Here is a 22,967-nt window from a genome sequence, read left to right on the forward strand (position 1 = left end):
TCATCTGATTGGCAGGGAACATGGGCAACGGACCCCTACCGATCGACTATTGATGACCCATCCTGAGAGTATGAATGTAGCCTAAAAAAAAAAAATCTAAAAACACTGAAGCAGCAAACTTTGTGAAACTACAATTTGCGTCAGTCTCAAAACTATACATGGCTTAGTTTAGTGTGTCCAGTTCACCATCAGGTGTGCACTTCGGGGTGGACTACATGATGGTAATTAAAAACGCAAGGTGTATACAGGAGTAAACAAAAATTTCTCGTCTGTTATCATTGGGGGACACAGCTCTGACCTTGAGGTATAGCTTCTGCCACTAGGAGGCGACACTAAGCACAAGTGTTAAAGGGGTTGTCTCGCGGCAGCAAGTGGGGTTATACACTTCTGTATGGCCATATTAATGCACTTTGTAATATACATCGTGCATTAAATATGAGCCATACAGAAGTTATTCACTTACCTGCTCCGTTGCTAGCGTCCCCGTCTCCATGGATCCGTCTAATTCTGATGTCTCCTTGCTTTTTTAGACGCGCTTGCGCTGTGCGGTCTTCTCCCCTTCTGCTCGGTCCAGCACGAGCGGCGTTCTGGCTCCGCCCCTTCTACGCGTCACCGCGTAGCTCCGCCCCGTCACGTGTGCCGATTCCAGCCAATCAGGAGGCTGGAATCGGCAATGGACCGCACAGAGCCCACGGTGCACCATGGGAAAGGACCCGCGGTGCATCGTGGGTGAAGATCCCGGCGGCCATCTTGGTGAAGGAAGGAGGAAGACGTCGCAGAGCGGGGATTCGGGTAAGTAATATGTTTTGTTTTTGTTTTTTTAACACATCCCTTGGGGTTGTCCTGCGCCGAACGGGGGGCCTATGGAAAAAAAAAAAAAAACGTTTCGGCGCGAGGCAACCCCTTTAACTCCTCCCACTAGCTATACCCCTCCTGCAAGCAGCATGCTAGCTCAGTTTTTAGCTTAGTGTCTAGGAGGCAGGACTGTCTCTCCTGCTGAGACTATGTTTTATTTTTTATTTTTATCCGTTTTTTTCTCCGGAAGGCCAGGGCATAACGGGGAGGCAGGACTCTCCCCGTTAACCCACCGAGGGCGGCGAACAGAGGTGATATGTAGCCCTCTGTTGTCTGCCGGGCCCCCTCAGAAGACAAGGAGGCACACTCGGCCACCAAACTGAGTGTGACCCGCCAGCCATAGAGCCCCCCTTATTAACGGTCCGGCATCCACTGCCCCATCAAAGGCAGGCGATGATGGGGAGAAGCTCTGCTGGAGCCCAGGAGCCACCCTACCTCTGGAAGGAGGTAAGTATGTGGGTTTGTTTTGTTATTGCGATGTGCATTGCGCTGCTTGTTAGCTGCGCTGCTTGTTTCGCTATGCCGCCTGCTGCGCTGCTCGTTAGCTGCGCTGCTAGTTATGCCGCCTGCTGCGCTGTTACAGGGCGGCTGCGGCTTATGCACCCGCAGCACCGATGTTTATGCCGCGCCCGCGGCTGTTTGGTGGACGCCCACGGCTTATATGCCGCGGCGGTATGGTGGGCGGCCTTTTTAAACTTGGCGAGGCCGTGACTGATGTGCTCGGCTGATGTGTCACTGGCCGCCCGTACGGTCCCCTCCGCGGCTGCTGTGAGCGGCTGCTGTGCTGCCGGTCGCCCGCGGCTACTTGTTGGGCGGCCGCTGCTGATATGCCACTAGCCGCCCGCGATGTCTCCCCCCGCGACTGCTGTGCTGCTGGCCGCCCGCAGCTACTTGTTTATGCGGCTGCGGCTGATGTGCCGCCGGCTGCCCGGGCCTGTGGGGTGACGGCCACGGTTGATGCGCTGCTGATGGCTGCCGGCCCCCCGCAGCAACTTAATGGGCGGCCGCGGCTGATGTGCCGCCGCCCGCGCCTGTTAATGACGGCCGCCCGCGGCTGAGGTTGCCGCGGACCCGGCACGTGCCTGCTGCTCGTTTCGTGCATGGGCTCCTCGCGCCGTTGGCCGGGCATGCAGACGCGCCAAAGGGCATTAGAATTTTCCCGCCATGCGGGCGTTAGAATTTTTTCCCGCCAAGCGGGCGTATGTATTTTCCCGCCTAGCGGGCGTATGTATTTTCCCACCCAGCGGGCGTATGTATTTTCCCACCCAGCGGGCGTATGTATTTTCCCGCCCAGCGGGCGTATGTATTTTCCCGCCCAGCGGGCGTATGTATTTTCCCGCCCAGCGGGCGCATGTATTTTCCCGCCCAGCGGGCGCATGTATTTTCCCGCCCAGCGGGCGCATGTATTTTCCCGCCCAGCGGGCGCATGTATTTTCCCGCCCAGCGGGCGCATGTATTTTCCCGCCGAGCGGGCGGTTGAATTTCCCCGCCGAGCGGGCGGTTGAATTTCCCCGCCGAGCGGGCGGTTGAATTTCCCCGCCGAGCGGGCGGTTGAATTTCCCCGCCGAGCGGGCGGTTGAATTTCCCCGCCAAGCAGGCGACTACCCTGTGGCGACGCGGGTATGCCTTACTCGCTTCCCGGCCGCGATTTTTAGAGGTTGTGCACCAGCATCGCCCCCTACAGCACGTTTTTTTGCGTGCGTTGACACCGGTCAGGACGGGTGATGGATAACCGTGTCGCACGGCCACCATTGCCTTGCTGCTGAACAGATTGCGTAGCTCGCGACGTTCGAGCGTTTGATTGCCATAGGCTGGCGTATAATGCTACTGTGCGACCCGCTTTGCCCGCAGGCAGCAGCTGACCACTCCATGCGCAATCCTCTCAGCGAAACTGAGGTCGCTGGGACCCCTTCCGTACTACACACAGGCTATCGGTGGCTCCCTGGTCGCTGATAGCGCCCCTATTACCCCATCCATACAGAAGGAGTACCGCACAGCTACCCATATCTGCTCTGGACCGGGTTGAGCGTTGCCTGACGGAAGCTCCCCCATTGCCCCTCTGCAGTTCCCTGCAGCCAGCAGACCGCGGTGTCTAAGTCCAGGATGAGAGGCGGACAGAGCGGCCAGAGCCACATGCCAGGTGTGCTCTCGCTACAGCTCTCTATATACTGACAACAGTGTGCGAACTCTTGTCAGCATTACTCGGGGCTCGCTGACTGGATTCATCGTTCCCCATGTTGGCTCCGCACCGGGTTGAGCCTTACATGTCGGCAGCTCCCCTATGGTTCTCCCCGCGGTCACATGTACTATAGTGTCCGCGTCCAGGAGGACATGCAGGCGGGGCGCCCAGAGCCACATACCAAGTGCGCTCGCGCTGTAGTTCGAGATTAAGCGGAGAGAATCTCATCTTACAGATAAACAGTATGCGATCCCTTGTCAGTAATCGCACAGGGAGTCTCTGGACTCATTTTTCCTCATCTCTGTCCCGAATCCGGTTGAACTCCTTTACAGGCAATCGCACCACAGTGTCTGTGTCCAGGAGGACCCGGTGACAGCAGCCGGCAAGGGTCACATACTAGGTGCGCTCTCGTTAAGGAACGAGACTACATCCAACCGGAGAAAATCTTGCCCTACGTACAACAGGGTTCAAGCTGCTTGTTGGCGGTACCCCAGGCGGCTGAGACCGGGGGTACTTCAATGCCCGAAGCAGCGCATTCACTGGTTTCAGCAGGGGTCAGCTTTGTCCCCTCAGTAGTTTCCTGCACCCTGAGTCGCAGTTCGGGACCGAGCCGCATATCAAGTGTGCTCTCTGCTGCCGTACTGGTTTACAAGCTGATCATCAGCGGTACCCCGGCCTTGATGTTAGGCCTTACTGGGTTGCCCTGGCTTTACAGCTAGCCCCCCCGCTTTTCCCTGCAGGCAACCAGACCGCTAGGTCCGATGCCGAGATAGCACGCGGACAGGGTCCGGCTAGTACCACATCGGTATGGGGTCCCGCTATTGTACGAGAGTTGCATTCCCCCAAAAATTAGTCACCTTATGGACAACATGTATTGGGCCTTGTGTGGAGAAAGGTGTTAAGGCAGCAGTATGCAGCCCAAAACCCTAAGGAATTCGAACAGCCGTCGGGCTTCCTTTGGTCTGGCTAAGTCTTCTTACCCTTCTGAGCAATATACTATTCTCAGGAGTTTTGTGAACACGTCGTATTCGCCTCCACCCCACAGAAGCTTACGCTTCAGACGTTTTTCATAACGGCTAGCCTCCCTGGAGTTACCACTTGCAGCTTCCTACAGGCAACTTAGGGCAATCTACGATGACAGAAGAGCCGCATACTTTTTATGCCCCGGCCACAGACGGAAGTGGCGTGGGGCGTCCCTCCGGCGGCGTTTTGTAATGCCGCGTTCGCTTCTTTCGGGCGTTCTCTGAACTACAAGGCATGTGTACTCTCTAGGAATGATTGACTGCTAGTTCTACAGCCATGTCAGTAGGACGTGGATAGCTCTCTGCAGGAGACAGAGCTCCTGCGGACCCTGGTGGGGTGCAGAACAGGCCACGTTTCTCCGATTGGGGATGGGGAGACTGGCCGTAGGAGTGCTCCGTATTCTAAACGGTCGCTAGTGTCGGTTCAGGTGTAGAGCGCTGATCCTTAGCAAACTAGACCCTCCTAGTCGCTTGCGAGACTGAATGTATAGGAAGGTAAAACGTCCAATGGGGTTGAGGCGGACAGCTCCAGCGACTCGCTGCGATCCTCCTGCATTGTTCCCCCTGCATTATGGCTTGCAGGACAGCGTAAGACAGTCCATACTTGTACTGTCGGCAATTTTAGGGTTCCTCCATCCCTACTGTGGATGTTTTCCCCAAAGGGATCAGTGAGTCTCGGACCAGTGTACCCTTGCTGCCTTGTGCGGTCAAGTTTTCTGTACCCAGTGGAGTCACACGGTTACATTGCATCCCAGCACGGGGCCAGCCCTAGTTGATCACGAAATGGGCAGATGTCCTCGCTAGCCCATGGGGCCATGCAGAGACGGACGCTGTGGGCATTGTTGCAGAATCATGGAACCAAACTTTTTCCTCTCATGCCCCTTTTCAAGTTACAGCTAATCAGACAGCAGATGCCATGGACGGAGGCTGTCAGCATATACAGCATCAAGGTAATACGGCAGGCCTTCCAACCGTGGTCAACACAGGACTCCAGCATGAGACGGTTGCATATCTCAACAGGTTGTTTCTCCACTGGCGTCTGGAGTCGAATGTCCCTTCATCACGGAGGGGCGGTGTAGGTGAGATCGAATACCTGGAGGTATACGGGACCTGACTTACAACTAAGTCGCCTGGTAGAAGGCCCACAACCCTGATGTTTCGGCGCCTATGGCTCCACAGCTCCATCTTCGGATGCCTATTGTGTACGGAGGGTACAGGAAACGGTCGTTATCTAACCGCTGTATGTTCTGCCGCCGGTATCAGGATCCACTTCGGTGAGGTATAGGTGGGCACCTTCTCAGTAGTTCCAAGGAACGCTCCAGGGCAGGTTTCTCGGTTGACTACGCCGGAGTACCTCGTGCAGGTAGCATGCTTCAGTCACGCTAGCGTGCTGCCGGTAATCCCGGCAACTCCGACTGGATCCCTGCGTTTCCAGAGTGGACTCCTTACAATGACTCTGCCTTGCAGCAATTCAGGGTTACTATGCCAGCTAGGTCATATTCCCAGGCAGTATTATTCGGAAGGCGTGCGCCTCGTCGGAAGCTCCTTGTCTGGGTTTTGTTCTTTTTTCTTCCCTCAGAGGGTGGACGGGGCCGTTACTTAGGCCCCTTTAGGCTCTGGCTGAACATGTGGGATACCTAGCCATCCATTAACGCTGGTCGCAGTTGAAAGACAGATTGCTTCCTTACACATGCGAATCCTTATATTTTCCCGCCCCCTTGGGTACTGCTCTAGAACGTCCCAAGGTCAGAGCTGTGTCCCCCAATGATAACAGACGAGAAAACAAGATTTGGTAAGAACTTACCGTAAAATCTCTTTCTCGTCTTGTTCATTGGGGGACACAGCACCCACCCAGTCTGATATTGGAACTGTGACGTATACTCCCTAGGGAAGGGTCCTCGGTGCAGTCGCACAAGGTGTTGGAATGAGTTACAGTTCGTGAGTATTGTTGTTTATTATCTATGTTGTATCCTACTGGCTGCTCCTACTGCTTGCATACAAACTGAGCTAGCATGCTGCTTGCAGGAGGGGTATAGCTAGTGGGAGGAGTTAACACTTTTGTGCTTAGTGTCGCCTCCTAGTGGCAGAAGCTATACCCCAAGGTCAAAGCTGTGTCCCCCAATGAACAAGACGAGAAAGAGATTTTACGGTAAGTTCTTACCAAATCTTGTTATCTTTATTTATGGCTTTTTTTGCATTTACAAAGTCACTTACCTCTTGGTTTGTGTTCGTTAGCTGTTTGTATGCTGTCACAATAGTCTTAAACCTGAGATCAATGTTTTTAGCTTTGCAAATGCCATACATGGAACACATCATAATCTACAAAAAAAAATATGAAATAGTTTTAAAAAAATTTATATTCTTACCAAATGTTCATACAATATTGTATCACTGACAAACCGTAGGGTCATCAACTGTTGGTCTGAAGTCATTGATGTTTTGTATAATAACTCCATATCCCATTGAAATATTGCTGATATTGTGAAAATTGATCGCTCCCCTTGCTCTGTGATGGAAGCAGAAGCAGTGAATGTGGAGAAGATCACAACAGATGGTGTCTGCTAACTGGTGCCAGACTACGGTCTGTAAACAACTTACCATTATGCCAGAAACTGCACTAAAAACATCAGCTTAAGGTTGGCGCCTTTTAGGGCCCTTTTACACTGAACGAAAGTCGTTTCGATTCTCACTGGATGGCAGGAATCTGAACGATCATTCCGTGTAAGGGCCGTTCAGTTTCTGAGGGCACATAAATCAAATGATGGTCATGCTGTGTAGTAAACAGGCAGTCGATCATCTATAAAAGACAACCTGTTTACTGTGAATGGAGACGGGTGGGCGCAGTGATCTCCAGCCAGCTCGGCCTTCATTCACTGTGCGATCATCGCTTCTGCGTGAAGGCACAGGAGTGATTGTCGCTGAGACGACTGTTAGGCGCTGAAGTTGTCCCAAGTAAAAGGACCCTTACACTCATCAGCGTTCTGAAAAGGTATATATAAAGTGTTTGCTGTGGGAGAGCTCTCCCTTTGTGATGTTACTGGCCCCCTGCATAGTAATCCCAGAGGGACGATGGGTGGCCATAACAACCGGACACCGCCCCATTGATGATTGATGCGATGAATTGTGATTGATCAATTCTGACCAGCCAATAGCAGTCATCGTGGGGATTATAAATGACTGGAAAACACTTAGTGACATCAAGGGAGGACCTAGGCTGCTTTATTAGGTCAGGATGGAATTGCTGTTATCCCCGCACTGCTGAATATCTAGAAGAGCCACTATTCGCCAATCGAAATTGATCAATCAATCTTGGCTCAGCTAGGTAGTTCAGCCAATGATAGGGGCACAGGAGGCACAGGAGACTATGGTATGATTGGTGCTGCAAATGACAGCACCAATCAGTGGCATCAGCAGTTATGATAGTGGAGGTTGTGCCACTGCCTCCATTGCTGTGATTGCTTGGTCTGTAGAGTGACCAATCACGGTTAGTGAAAGCAGTAGAAACCTCTGGATGCCATTCCAATCAGGAGCGGTGTCCAGAGAAGTGGTGTGCCTGGTCTGTGCTGATACCGTACATGTGCTTTGCGGTTCTCCACTCTCTACTATCAAGCTACAAGTCTCATCTGCTGTAGGATGCTTGATAAAGGCTATTGTATAGCCGAAACGCGCTGTTTACCCTACAATAAATCTTGCCTCCTTGGAACCTCATGAACACGAATTCATCTACATTATTACACGCCTTCCAGGATCTTAGGGGTGTCAAATACCACTGACACCCCTACGAAGTAAGTTTCTTTCTACTTCTTCTTAATACCAATTCACTGGAGCACCAGGGCCTTTTTTTCCCTTGTTTTCGATTGCTTTCTGCTTTCTCTGGTAATTCCTGCCTAGAGTCACCCTGTGATGCTCTCCCTTACTGGGATGTCCTCCTGACCAGTTTATTGGACCAGTATTTGATATTACCTGCCATCCAGGACCATTCGACGAACCGTGACCTCCCCTGGAGGGTCCGGTTACGTCTGGGGTGAGTCCCATCCTACTTCCTTTTTGAGTTCTTTGCCATTCTCCCCCACCATTGGAGCGCTACTAATCTCATTTTCCACATTCTGCTGTAGTATGTGATCATCATCTGGTATGATCGCCTTCAGGACCCCTAATTCCCTGTCCCTCCTTCCTGTTTCTCTCTAGCAGCGGTTAAGTGCTGATCAGTGACACACAGTACTGATCAGGACCCCTGTTCAATTACTGGCACAAGTTTTTGTCAGTTTTTTAGATTGCACCACCTCCATGTGTGGATCTGTGCTCATTGTTTATGGTTCAAAATGTATTTATTCATTTTTCATTTTAACAAGAATATAGCATTATATCGTCAGGGGCCAGTAACTCTGGCCACGTTACAACATCAAATCAATTATGTATTTTGACAATAAACTGTTATTAACTACTATCTGTCTAGCTCTTGCTTGCAATCAATACAATACACCTAATAATAATCTGTAAACCATTTAGTATTATCAACTTGATATATAAGTAGTCTAATTTTCAATTAGGGCTCTAGTAAAGTCTAGAGTCGCGTAACAAATAAAGAGAAGACATAGTAAAGAGAATAGTATAGAAAAAGGGGGGGGGAAGAATGAACGGGAAGAGAGGGGGGGAGGGGGGGGGGTTGACTGACCTGTCAATCCTTCCAATCCGATCTGCTCTGTTTGTCTCTAGTTAACTTGAAGTATGCTGGTCCTGGGGGCGGGGATTGTTCCACTTTGGACCCAGTTGGAGATCTCCACCGTATTTCGTTGCGTGGTCCAAGCACCCCATGTCGCTAGGTATTTGTTGAGACGTATTTAGTCTCTGGCACATAGTTCCTCCATGTACCCGATCTCGTCTAGTTTTTCTATCCACATCAACCTGGAGGGAGTCGATGACTCTCTCCACTTCAGTGGGATCACTTGTCTGGTCGCCAGTAGAAAGAACTTTAACAATGATCTCTTGGTCCTCGCCAGCGACCCCGGTATCATTGATAATAACGCCATTTCTGGTGTTAGCTGGATAGTTTCCCTGCTGATCCAGGAATATAGGGCTCCTATTTCTTGCCAAAGGGGACCGATCATTGTGCACGACCACCAGATGTGAGTGTATGTGCCCCTCTCCTTTTGGCATCTCCAGCAGGTGTCCGAGTACTGGGGGAAGATTCTGGCCAGCCTCTCTGGTGTTTTGTACCATCTCGTTAAGATCTTATAGTTGAGTTCTTGGTATTTGCTTGCTATATTCATTCTATGCGTTAGAATGTAGGCTTTCCTCCAATCCTCCTCGGCGGGTGAGTGGCCCAACTCCCTTGCCCATTCTCTTTCTAGTGCTATCCCACACCTTCCCGTTTCTGCCTCCATCATAAAGCTATAAAGGTTGGTGATTTTACTTTTTGCTTTAGAGTTGAGGATAAATTGTTTTTCAAACGTTGTGGGTGCTGACCCCACCGACTGGACATCTCCCAATGATCTGACATAGTGGCTCAATTGTAGGTACTGATACCATGCTCCGGCTGGGGGCCCCCGATCCCCCAAGATCCCTCTCAAGGTTTTTATGCCCCCCTCTATGATCATATCCCCCACTCTGGGTATATCTCCGGTGCGGTCCTCTGCTAACATATCTGTGAGGGGTGTACCCCTGAGAAATGTCGGTATATCCACATTGCCCACTAGTGGGGTTAAGGGACCTGGTTTCTTGATCAGGCCCATCCCGGAGGCTATTCCCAGCCACACTGAGATTAGTTCTTCTGTGAATGGCGATAGTCCCAATTTCTTGTGTTTCCCTTTACCAGGGATCCACATGAGGCCTGCACCTCTGTATGGGGCCGAGTCTTGTTCCATTATTACCCAGCGTTTTTGTGGCTTACTATTTAACAATTCTAGTATACGCCGGGTCAGAGTAGCTCTGTAATAGAGCGCCATATTTGGGATCCCCATACCTCCTCTATCTTTTGATCCTGTGAGGGCCTTCCAGCTGCGCTGTGCTCATTGTTTAGCGCAGTTTTCATTTTATCATTGAACAATTTCCCTACGTGTGTCCTGCAATCACGGATCAATTAAGAAAATAACTGATTAGCATCTGTGGTCACTTATAATAGCCAAATAAAGGTGAAGGAGGCTGCACATCCACTGTATAACAAAAGCTTTAGTTTCATCCTTTCAGCTCCTTAGAACCTTTCTCAATAGATTTGCTTGAGAAGGTTCTAAGGAACTGAAATGTTGCAGAGGATGAAATAAGGAGGTTGTCACACAGCGGATGTGCTGCCGCCTTCATCTTTATTTGGCCATTTGGACTACTGGGAAGCTTTTAGCTCCAGCCCTTTGGGAACCTGCATCTATATTTGTATGACTTGGATATGCTGCTTCATTCTTTGATTTTTACCTGTGGCCATTCATGTGAAGAAAATATTGGATTGACATCTGGTCATTTATTTTGATCAATCGTCCCAAAGGCTATATTCTGCTGAGGAGGCATATGTCCTCATTGCCTCTGAGAGAGACCTGGCCAGCTAGGGAGAAGAGGAATACGCCCCATACCACTATTTCTTTCTTCAGTGATAAGGAACCCTCATAAAGCCGCTCCACAAACTGAGGAAACCCCCTAGAGTGGATCGTTTGTACCGGCCTGGATTTGTCCATGCCGTCTCACTGTACAGACTTTACTCTAGAGTTCAATGGAATATACCGCCATAAGTGGTTTGTATTATATGCAGTATAGTCTAGTGTACTGCAATGTAAAAAAAAAACAGGAGCTTTCTCTTGTTTGAGGGTCTTTCATACTCCCTGAAATAAATTTTTGTTTTTCTTGTTTAGCCATGCTTGCAGGGTGATACTATCAGATCTACATGCTCTGGAGACTGGGCCCGGCTACTTAAAAAAAAAAGAAAGCAATCATTACCTGATCTAAGTGTCTGTCCTTCATCAGTTCATATTCATGCTGTAAAGTATGTTGGAAAAGTGTCCAGATGATTTGCTCAAATTCTGGATGGTCAGATAAGAGACTGTTGCAGAGGATTTTTAGTCTGAGGTATGCCAGGCGGTACACTGAGAAACACAAGAATTAAAACTCCATTAATTTAAATTAACTTTTATTAATTTGAAATCCTAAGTGACATTCAGGTGACATTATATGCAAAATGTCCAACAATGAACAGTCGAAGGGCAGCATTTTTCAAGATTATGCTGCTTGATATTTTAGATGGATGAAGGCGCTCAGCAAGCAACTGTAGTAATCAGAAGTGCAACACTGAACAAGCTCCAAGCAGGAGTGCAAGCCTTCACAGTGAAGGAGCGCAGAATATTTCAGAACATGACCAATATTACCCATAATGCTGTTTGGAACATTTCCTATTGGTTAACTATTCATAGCTTATACTAAACTCCACAATTATTGAGTAACATTTACAATCCCGCCCCCAGAAGAAGTTGTCGTCTTACTGCAAAACCCTACATGCAGTTCCATCTCAGGCAGATATACAAATCATTAGAGTTGTGTGGTGATTAGATGAACAGTCTGGTCACCGAAGGCCCTAAACATGGTTCCCCCCTTGGCCTATAAAAGGCTCTCGGAGGCTCCTTGTGTGTAGTGACCTCTTCTTCCACTTGTGTAGAGCTTGTTGGCCACTAGACGTCACTATGACGCAGAGAAGAGATGTCACCCCATTACCAGAGTCTGAGAGGGGCGCATTACTGGGATGTGAGAAGCTGGATGGTCGTAGCGATGCATTGCCACCACCAGACTGTTAGTGGATGCATGAGGGCACACACACAAGGTGACCGGGCTCAGGACACCCTCAACAGACCACCCGTAGAGAGGATCATCTGACAAGCACAAGCAGCTCCAACTGTTTAGTTGTCTGCCATTCAGAGACAAGGTGGCGCCAGTGTTACATCCCTGTGTCTGTCGGAACCATTTCCAGGCGCTTGGCTGAATGACATTTTGGTCTCATGACACCCATTACGTGTACGGCCTTTGACTCCCACCTAGCATTGCCTCCGTTTGCAGTGGTGTTGTGAACGAAGAAACTGTACTGCTACGGTGTAGAATCGGGTTGTCTTCTGCAATAAATCAAGGTTAAGTTTGCGCACTGATAGCAGTGTTCATGTCTGGAGACCTAGGAGCAGGCGCCTCAGTTCTGTCTTTGCTGTGGAGCGGCACACTGCCCCCACTGCTGGTGTGATGGTCTGGGGGGCCATCGCAAATGACAGTTGGTCACCCTTATTAGTGGTACAAGGGGCAATCACAGCTCAGCGATGTGTTCAGGACATCTTGCAGCCACATGTGTTCGTCTCATGAAATGCTTCCACAACATTGCCACACTTCTGTGGCCTGCCCGATCATCAGATTTATCACCAATAAAACATGTATTGGACCATGCAACTTCAACAGCCTACGGAGTTTGCACGCTCTAGAGCAGGGGTCCCCAACCACCGGGCCTCGGATCGGGGCTGGGCCGTTGGGCGTTTAGCGCCGGTCCGCGGCACCGCCGGGAACTTTTGCTCTAAACACAAGGCCCGCGGGCCGAATTCGGCCCCCTGCCTTGTGCTATGTGGCCCGCGGCGTGTCGACGCCGCTGACCACTGAAGCGATTACCAGCGGGGGCGCCGCAGCTCCCCGCTGGTAATCGCGATGATCCCGGCGCACACACTGACGTCTGTGCAGCCAGGATCCTCTTCCCCAAGTCCCCTGCTCATTAGTTCCGCAGTAGAGGACTCGGGGAGGAAGCGTTCCGGGCAAGCAGACAGAGCGACAGCAGGGAGGAGGTAAGTATATGGGTTGGGGGGCTGCCTATTACTGGGGGGGCTGCCTATTACGGGGGGGCTGCCTATTACTGGGGGTGGGGTGGGGTCTACTTATTACAGGGGAAGGGGCTGCCTATTACTGGGGGGGCTGGTTATTACTGGGAGGGTGGGGGCTACTTATTACAAGGGAAGGGGCTGCTTATTACTGGGAGGAAGCTACTTATTACAGGGGAAGGGGCTGCCTATTACTGGGGGGGGGGCTGGTTATTACTGGGGGTGGGGGCTACTTATTACAGGGGAAGGGGCTGCCTATTACTGGGGGGGGGCTACTTATTACAGGGGAAGGGGCTGCCTATTACTGGGGGGGGACCTGCTTATTACTGGGGGGGGGGCTACTTATTACAGGGGAAGGGGTTGCCTATTACTGGGGGGGGCTGGTTATTACTGGGGGGGTACTTATTACAGGGGAAGGGGCTGCTTATTACAGGGGAAGGGGCTGCCTATTACTGGGGGGGCGGGCTGCCTATTACTTGGGGTGGGCTGCCTATTACTGGGGGGTACCTGCTCATTACTGGGAGGTTTCTTACTGGGGGGGGGGGCTACTTATTACAGGGGAAGGGGCTGCCTATTACTGGCTGGGGGGACCTGCTTATTACTGGAGGGGCTGCTTATTACTGGGGGGGGTGGGGGCTACTTATTACAGGGAAAGGGGCTGCTTATTACTGGGGGGGCTGCCTATCACTGGGGGGGGGGGGGGGACCTGCTTATTACTGGGGTGATTGCTTACTGGGTGGGCTGCTTATTACTGGGGGGAGGGCTACTTATTACAGGGGAAGGGGCTGCTTATTACTGGGGGGGCTGCCTATTACTGGGGGGGGGGGGGGGACACCTGCCTATTACAGGAGGGAGGGAACCTGCTTATTACGGGGGGGGGGGGGGGACCTGCTTATTACTGGGAGGGGGCTGCTTATTACTGGGGGAGGCTGCTTATTTTAGGGGGAGGGGCTGCTAATTACTGAGAGGTGGGGGCTGTCTATTACTGAGGGGTGGGGGAGATAAATTATATACTGCCCTATGTGTGTGCTGGGGGGGGGATAGATTATATACTGCCCTATGTGTGTGCTGGGGGGGATAGATTATATACTGCCCTGTGTGTGTACTGCCAGGACATTCTAAATGTCATAATTAAATAAGAATGCACTAAACTCCAACTCCCTTCATAACCCCGGCCTATATAACCAAAGCCCCGCCCATGTCCCGCCCAACCCTGCCGGGCCTTGTAAAAATGGTCTTGCTTGAAGCCGGTCCCTGGTGCCAAAAAAGGTTGGGGACCACTGCTCTAGAGGGTTACAGTAAATGTGGGCCAATATGCCGCAGGAAACCATACGGAACCTGTATGCCTCCATGCCTGCCCATTTCACACCTTGTATCCAAGCTACAGGTGGTACAATAGGGTACTAGAGCCTCCATGCCTGCCCAGAGGTCTCCTGTGCCACTTTGTTATGTTTGGTGGACGATGAGTCTTATAGAAAATCCAACAAACGAATTAAAGAGCGCTATATAATTAGGGTACCATTAGTTACAAAATTACTATTACTAAAGTCAGACTCTGAACTTCAAATAACGGCTCATCCACATCGTTATTTGTGGATTTTGTTGTCCTGTTCTGTCATGGGAGCAAGCAAATTCAATCCCAGCTTCGAAAGGATCCATCCTTTGACCGCACTGACTTAAGTGGAGCTTCCATTATGCTATTGTTAGGGGGTAGCACTGCTGTACTCCTACTTAGAATGTTTTAACCACAGGTACAGACTCCCAGCAGCCGCCAGGACCTGGCCCTTCTCCCTCTGGTCGAGAAAAGCAATAGTGGGGCAGTGCATACAGAAGCTCCGGGCACCTTCTTAGAGAACAGCTAGTGCTCCAGGAGGAAGCTCTACCCCTTCCTCTTACAGCAAACAGTGACATGGCTAGTGTGTCACTGCCCTGCGACTGCCCTAAAGCCCCATTTAGACACAATGTTTTTTGAGCGATAATCTTAGTGTCTAAATGTGACCATCTTTCAGTTTTCTGCCGAATGACAGTTTTCAGTTCTGCTTGAAAACCATCGTTCAGCAGAACAGCTGATAAGCAGGACCACAGGTTGTGCTCTGCCAGCAGAGATCTGATAACAGCCGAGCTGTTCTCAGTTCTCACCCTCTCCACAGAGCTGTCCATGGTGCTAAATTCTCCAAGTGAAGCCCATGGCTGAACAATACAGCCAATTACAGACCTTAGACCTCCTGCTGATTTCTGTAACAGCTCCCAGAAGCTCATTTGCATGTGCAAATGAAGCTGATAAGTACTAATAGCAATTAGTGCCCATTAGTACTTTTATGCAAAACGATTACTGATCTTTCAATTTTTTGAAAGATATCTGTGTGTTCATGGACCTTAATAATAGGGATGAATAGGGACTGGCCCCCGCCACCCTTCAGCAGGTGAAAAACAACTCATCATCTTTTTGTTGAGTTCTGGTTACTTTTTTTTTTACCTTTTTTATAAAAAACGGACAGTGAGGTAGATCGCTGCTGAGGCTGGGAAGCATGTGGACCCTGCCCATTTGCTATGTGGACATTAGGAGCAGCACACTGCTGCAGATTTCTTGAAGGTGAGAGGTAGCTGAAAAAAAAGGAAAACAAGTATAAGTAAATCAATAATAGTCCATTTACTAAACCGGTTCTGGATTACTGTTTTAGATAGTGCCATCTTGCCACACGCGTCAAAGAGGGCACATGATGATTACTGGTAATAATTCTTAAATAAACTATGGGCAGGTGAGTATACCCTCCAGATGTGGGCCAAAATAGGACAGGGTCATAAAGGGGTTAAAAATAAGGTTTAGGATGACATGGGCTCTTTAACCCCAAATACTGTGTGCCTCATCCTGAAGGATGGAGCGTGGCTTTCCCCTTGGCAGTTGGTAGATGGGTCGGAGCCTATCCACATTTGGACATGGCAAGCACACCAATTGCGACATTTCTTGTCCTCCTTGCTGACAGTTTTTTGTAGACACTGACCTCATTTGAACACCTTTGTGCATCTCCAGGCTCCTTGAGTCACACTCTCTCCACTATTTACAATTTACTCGTAGCCTGTCCAGTTCTACCCAGCCCAAAGTACTTGGTGACTGGGAAAGGGACCTTCATATCTCTCTTATGCAGAAATAAAGAATACGCATAAATCCTCCATATCCAGGAGAACACAAGTGGTATAGGGTGCCTTCCCATTCTGACTGCACTCCAGGTTTCCCACAGTGTCACCGCTGTGTTGGAGATGTGGATTGGAACCAGGTACAATGCTGCATATTTCTTGGGACTGCCATACTGTGGCTGGTTTCTGGAAAAATGTCTGGTGCATAACCAGTTTACAGACTATACACGGCCTAAATCTCCTGTTCCTGCTACACCTCAGTAACATACCCATGCCGGCATGGAGACGTTTGGTGGTGCGCCATCTAGTGAAGGCGGTGAGGGCCTGTATTCCCATAATGTGGAGACAGAACTCACCACCCACTGTTATGATTTAACAAAATCCAGTAGATCATGAGGATCGAGGAGCCCAAGAGAAGTTCACAAGATCTTGGGTCTATTGGATTGAGTTCCAGGACTCTCCAGAGTTCAGATCTTTATCCCCTTGACAAACTCTGTCCGTCTTTCTTTTCATCTAAGTAGTTCTGTTACTCATTCAGCATTGTTGCTGTCTATACGACATTCGTTTTGTTGATTAATGGTTTTAGTGTTATGGACACATCTATGTTTGCGTCCTGTGAGCCAACATTTCTTACTTGTTTTTTTGTTATATATGCAAAATGGAAAAAAAGAAGTAGGAAGGAAACCATACATATCTAACCTATGAGAGAAGACAAACCATGAGGGCAGACGATAAGGAGCAGGTAGTAGTCTTTTTCTGCCTTTAACCTTCTAAGTTTCTGACTGAACCACCTTCTGGTTGTCACAAGAGCAGTCGCCACTTCTTGGCTCGAATCTCACAGTGAGGCTTCTTTCACACAAGCGCATAAATGGCACATTTTTACGCCCGGGCGTATATATGCGCCATTAGAGGCAGTGATTTTCAATGCATTTGTTTACACAGGCGAATATACGGCGCGTAAATACGCCAGCAGCGTCAAAAATGGAACATATACACGGCTGGCGCATATACGCTCAGCCAAAAGATAGTTCTGGAACTATGTTTTGGCCAATATATGCCGGCAGGTCCCATAGATCCCTATGGGAGCAGGGAAAGTGAAGGGAGAGGGAGGCATTTTTGCAGCGTCCAATGCTGCGAAAAGCTTACAGGTGCTTCTATATAGGCATTGAAAGGCATCCCGAGGATTTGGGCAGAGCAAGGGATTTCCGGGGGGCGGCGTATTTTTTCGCTAAAAACGACGCTCACGGTTGTGTGAATGGACGAGAAAACGCTGGCCGTGATTGCGGAAAAACGCCCTTTCAGGTGCTTATACAGAGCGGGCATAAAAACCTAAAAACACCATTGCTGTTTATGCGCTCGTGTGAAAGAAGCCTGAGGGGGATGTATATAATATTAATTATACACTTACAGATCTGCTGCAGTGGGATTATTTTGTGATGGCTGCTGGAACGCGCTCGCCGTTTCTGGGTGATCGGCTCCTTCCCGATCTCTAGTCTGTCTGATCAGATCAAATAGAGGAGAATTCTGGCAAATAAAAAGAAAAAACAACACATTAATGTCCTTCTAACATTACAATGCTCCACTATATAATAGTACACTGTGCAAAAGTCCAGAAACTTTCAATCTAAATGAAAACAATCATTTTGTTGCAGAAAGCAGCCCCACTAAATCCATGTCCCACCGCCAGGAAGTTTGTAGATCCGGACAGACACATAGCAAACAGGTTTATTGTTTGCATTGCTTTGGTGGCTCTGCCTTGACCACTGCCCAGCTCAGCACTTGGTATTGACAGAGTTAGACAATTAACACATAATCAGCATAATCATTTTATATTGTAATATTGGATTTTCAAAAATGTACGCTGTGACTTGCTAAACATTGGCAACCACGGTTGGAGTGCAATTAGACTGAAATAAATAAAATCAATTAAGAAGAAATCTTAAAATAAAAGCCACTTGTAGTAGGATTAAAGCAAAACTGACTTTTCAGAGTAAATGCGTAAGTAAGCCGTCGTTTGTGTACATTAGGAACACGCATTTCTGGCATTAATCATTTTTCCCATCTGCAGGCTGTATCTGTTATTTCTCAGTTTCCTCTGTGCTTGTGGGAAGAGTTGATTGTTATGGTATAAGTGTATCTAGACGCCACCAGGAATTCCTGGTGGAGCCAAGATTGACCGGGGGTGACGCCCTCTGATGCTGATTGGCTGCACAGTGTCTTGGCCTGCAGGTCCTGCAAGGCCACAAAATATTGATACAAAAGGCATAGAGCGACTGGCGGCTGTGCTGCAGCCAAGCACCCCCAGGACCGAGTGCCTTACCTGGTGGCCCCCTCCCCGTACGGAAGTCACAGTGGTTTCCCGCGAGTGCCCGTCACCAAGCATTGATGCAGCCGGCGTAACCGAGATGACAGCCACCAGCCATGACGGAGACGTGAAGCGGCAGCCAGGACGGAGAGGTCAGCGGGCGGCCGCAGAGCAGGCATGCCACAAATGCCGGCCAGGACGGAGAGGTACAGTAACCCTCAGCCTAAGGCTACAGCAGCGGTGGGACAAATCTATGCACACTGTCCTGCTAGGACCTTTACGGCTTGACCCTATCGGGAGCTGGGGGTGTGACAGGGGCGTTCCTCCTGTCAAACCCCTAGCTTCTGGTAGAGTCAAGATACACAAAAACCAGTTGTTACGTGGTGTTCAATACACTGCGTACAGAGAAAACTCACTAAGGCCTCCTGTCCACTGGCGGGACGGATGGATTTGTTGCGTTAGAATACAATTTTTGTACCGCGACATACATATTCTTAACATGCAATGCGTTGTTGGATAGTAACAAGACTAATGCTCCTTCTTACAAAAAGAAAAGAAAATAGTTGGCAGGTTTATGCAGTTCGTCACTTGAGTTCTAGATATCAACTATGAACCAGAACCTTAATTGTACCACTTGAAGGCTTTTATCTTATGGCAAAAGGATCTGTGAGGGAAAGGAGGGGTGTTTAAGACATGAAGATATTTGCAAGGGTGATATGTGGAGAGATTTGTATACTAATTGAGGGATGATTTGTCAGCCAAATGTTACATTTGGATAAAAAGGGATCAAATGTTCCATTTTGGACAGCCAGCATTATTTCGTAGGTCAGTTGGATGAGACTATAGAAGCTGTTTGTCGCTCCCTTTCAACCAGCATAACAATCTCTGCTGGATCGCTGACTTCTCGTTGCGTGTAAAGCGCTGAGCAAGAGGTTAGCGGTGATCTACCTTTCAAAACGCTCTGCACGAGTGCTAGCACCCAGCTGCGACTTCACCCTCTCGTGCAGTCGTTTAGCCGACAGTCTCGTGAAAATGTAGCATTATTTGGGCAGTGTTAGGTTGTGCTTCTGTGATCTGTAGTTCTATGAGATTCCATGAGCACACCTTCTCAGCTGTTGGTTAATTGAGCTGACTGGGTGTGGTATTCTCCACCAGGCAATCCCTCTGGTCTGCTACACATAAATACCAGCTTCTGTTGTGAGAGAATGCTAGTCATTTCATCTCATCTTTGCACTCTGTATTAATCCCACTTAGAGCTGGTATTATGCATGCTTGTCTAAAGTGCCTCTCTCACCTTCCCTGAGGACGGTCAGGACACCTGCTGTCCTTTCGTTCTGGGGTGCGTGCATCGAGTAGTGTGTGGTATGGTGACCGCACAGCTGCATACATCCACAGGTTTCTCCCTATAACTTTACAGGTGTGGCCTCCAGACGTCTGATGTCTTATGTGTGTGTCAGGTGGGTGATGCCTGATACTGTTCCCTGTTATGTCAGCATGGTGGCTGACTCTCTATTCTCTTGGTGTAAGGATACTTGGACTAGCTATGGTTTACTATCTGTATGCATGTGAGTTCTTGGTGGGGTTCCCGTTATATGTGGTATGCATAACCCTGTGTGTTGGTGTGAATAGCGACGTGTTTTGTATGTCTGTGCTGGTGGCCAGACATGTGGTGTATGTGCTGTCCAGTTCTATGTGGTATGCATGACCTTGTGTGTTGGGGTGAACAGCGACTTGTTCTGTATGTCTGTGCAGGTGGCCATACAGGAGGTATGAGCTGTCGTGTTCTGTGTTTAGTGTGTGTGTGAACATGGTCGTGTCCTATATGTTTTGTACATATCTCCAGGTTCCTAATCAGGGATAGCCAGGTCCCAGATGAAGACAGTGGGGCTGTCCTTATCGGGACAATCACCCCGCTTTTAGGCAGAGGTTCCCCACTTTCCCTGTTTAGTAAGGGACAGGTGTCCTCCTGTCTTTACCTGAAGAGGTGTAATTGATCTATGCAACATTGAGAGTTGTTGCGGTTTTATTGGGACACGACCATGCGTCCATACTAAGGCGTGGCGCTTTAGTGCGCCGCATGGACGTAACAGGCAGCATGAGTTATCACGCTCCTCCAATTCCTGTTCTCCCTCTTATCACTTGACAACAACAGGCAGTGGAAAATTAACTAGAAGTGAGACCCCTGGTGGCTGGCACTTTTCAGCACAAAACTGTCATTTTAGGTAAATATAGTGAATCGCATTTTTGCTAGTTACCACATTGGCTATTACATAAGCTCAAGTTGTTTAAAATATTAAAATGGTCATTGAGGTTTTCAATTTAAGAGTAACATTTTCAAATAGGTTACAAATTGTTTTAGAAATAAAATCATGATTTTATAACACGTATAGGTCACAGAACAGGGCCGTAGGTAAAGGCTCATGGGCCCGGGTGCAAAAGTTTATCTTGGGGCCCCCCAACTTCTCTTAAGAAGCGTAACTGGAAGCTCCTGGGCCCCAATGCAAAACCTGTAACAGGGCCCCCAGCTATAATGCTTTACTCATAGTACTGGGTTCTCTATATGGAGAAGAGAGTCCTTATGGGCCCCCTAAGGCTCTGGGGCCCGGGTGCAACCGCATCCCCTGCAGTTATGCCAGTGTCACAGAATATTATTTGATGAACATAACCTCATCAAATATTAATAGGGCTCAACAGTAAAAGCAGCTGACTAGTTTCTGGTAACTGAATAAAAAGTAGGTATTACATGAGAATTCGTTTTCATTGTATGCCCTTCCTCACAAAGGCGTTTTTGTACAGCGTTTATCGCTGCCTTTTCAGTACTGCGCCTAACACTGTACAACGCTCCCATTCATTTCAATAGAACTGCTCACACAAGTGTGTATATTCTACTTTTGTCCGTTTTCACCTGTGCCCCCACCATGAAATGAATGGGCAGCAGTTTTGGTACCGCATTTTGACAGCGCTAAATGCAAGCCCTAGCTACACTACCTAAAAAAAAAAAAAAAAGCAATACCTCACCTACCTGCTCTCCGGAGCTCCGGGCACTTATTAGCAGCAACAGAGCATCTTTTGCTGCTAATGGGGTTTGAAAACCCCACCTCCAGCAAGAGATTGCTCTGATTGGTTCCTCAAGTGCTGGTTCGGCCCATAAGAGCCATTCAATGAATGGCTGTGATTGGTACATCGAGCGGTGGCTCAGCCAATCAGAGCATTCTCTTGCTGGAGGCGGGGTCTTCAAACACTTACCAGCAAAAGATGCTCTGTCGGCGCCTGCTAGGTGAGTGTTGGGTTTTTTTTCAGCTCTTTTGGCTGCGCTTTTAGCTGTGCTAAAAACGCTGGCAAAACGCATGCCAGTGCTGCTAAAAACGTTGCGTTTCTGCAAACGCCTGTGTGAGGAAGGCCTTAGATAGGTCAGACAAGGTAAGTTCAAAACCCACATACACGGGGCAACAATCGGCTAAATAACCGTTCACATGAACAAGCAGTGATTGATTGTTCCTCATTGGTTGTATCTCATTTGAAGACATAAAAATCTTTGTTTGCCAGCAGCACATTTCCAATGAAACGGAATAGGAACAAACATACTGACAATGATTACTCTATGTAAATAGTAGTCAATGAAAGCAGACTGACTTGCTAGGTCATCAATTGGCACTTATTACCAGCAGATTATCTGCCTGTGTAAATACGCCTCATGTTAGTGTAAAATGTTGGTACTTGTAAAAGGAACAGAGAAAATCCCTTTATTCCAAAGTAGACTAACGGGGGTATGCAGTCATATTTTATGGAAAGTTGCTAAGGGTAGTAAAAAACATGAAAAAAAAAATCTTACCTAATCCGATTTTCAGCCATACCCACTGAGATGGTGCCTGGTCCCTGCTGCTCTGTACTTATGGCTGCAGGAAGGACAACCCAACAAGGGTACATGTGATTGCTGCAGCCAATCACTAGCTCACTGTAACCGGTGATTAGCTGAAGCGGTCACATCCCGCTATTATCGCTGCTGCAGCAAGGGATGGGGTACCGTTGGGAAAGTAGTTGCAGGGGATCGAGCAAGGTAAGACGACGGATTGTTAATGTTTTTCCACCATGCTGAGCACCTTTCAATTTTTAACATTAAGTATTATTTATGCTGTTTTTCCTCTGACCTGTAGTTATATTTGCTCAGTGGACATAGATCAATAGATGAGGTATGTGTTAACAGAATCAACCAATTGTGGTAGCAAATTGCAAACAATCAAATATTTATGAGTGGCTGATTCACTTCTCTAAGAGCAGACATCCAAGAGCATTTGGCAGTATCCTTAAAGGAGATGTCCCGCGCCGAAACGGGTTTTTTTTTTTTTTCAACCCCCCCCCCCCCGTTCGGCGCGAGACAACCCCGATGCAGGGGTTAAAAAAACCACCCGCACAGCGCTTACCTGAATCCCGGCGGTCCGGCGTCTTCATACTCACCTGCTGAAGATGGCCGCCGGGATCCTCTGTCTTCGTGGACCGCAGCTCTTCTGTGCGGTCCACTGCCGATTCCAGCCTCCTGATTGGCTGGAATCGGCACGTGACGGGGCGGAGCTACACGGAGCCGCTCTCTGGCACGAGCGGCTCCATAGAAGACTGCTGAAGACCCGGACTGCGCAAGCGCGGCTAATTTGGCC

General features: G+C 49.0%; 1 protein-coding gene across 2 annotated transcripts in view; it reads right to left on the reverse strand.

Annotated features, from left to right (window-relative positions):
• Positions 1-22,967, reverse strand: part of RB1 (RB transcriptional corepressor 1) — a 168,075-nt gene that overhangs the window by 13,105 nt on the left and 132,003 nt on the right. For both annotated transcript variants that reach the window (XM_066586021.1, XM_066586015.1), the window contains exons 18-21: positions 17,419-17,534; positions 15,352-15,479; positions 10,978-11,123; positions 6,271-6,375 (exon numbers count right to left, since the gene is read on the reverse strand). In XM_066586021.1, coding sequence (XP_066442118.1) covers positions 6,271-6,375; positions 10,978-11,123; positions 15,352-15,479; positions 17,419-17,534 — 495 coding nt within the window. The remainder of the gene's footprint in view (positions 1-6,270; positions 6,376-10,977; positions 11,124-15,351; positions 15,480-17,418; positions 17,535-22,967) is intronic.

The sequence above is a fragment of the Eleutherodactylus coqui genome, chromosome 1 (genome assembly GCF_035609145.1).
Source record: "Eleutherodactylus coqui strain aEleCoq1 chromosome 1, aEleCoq1.hap1, whole genome shotgun sequence".
Taxonomy (NCBI): Eukaryota; Metazoa; Chordata; class Amphibia; order Anura; family Eleutherodactylidae; genus Eleutherodactylus; species Eleutherodactylus coqui.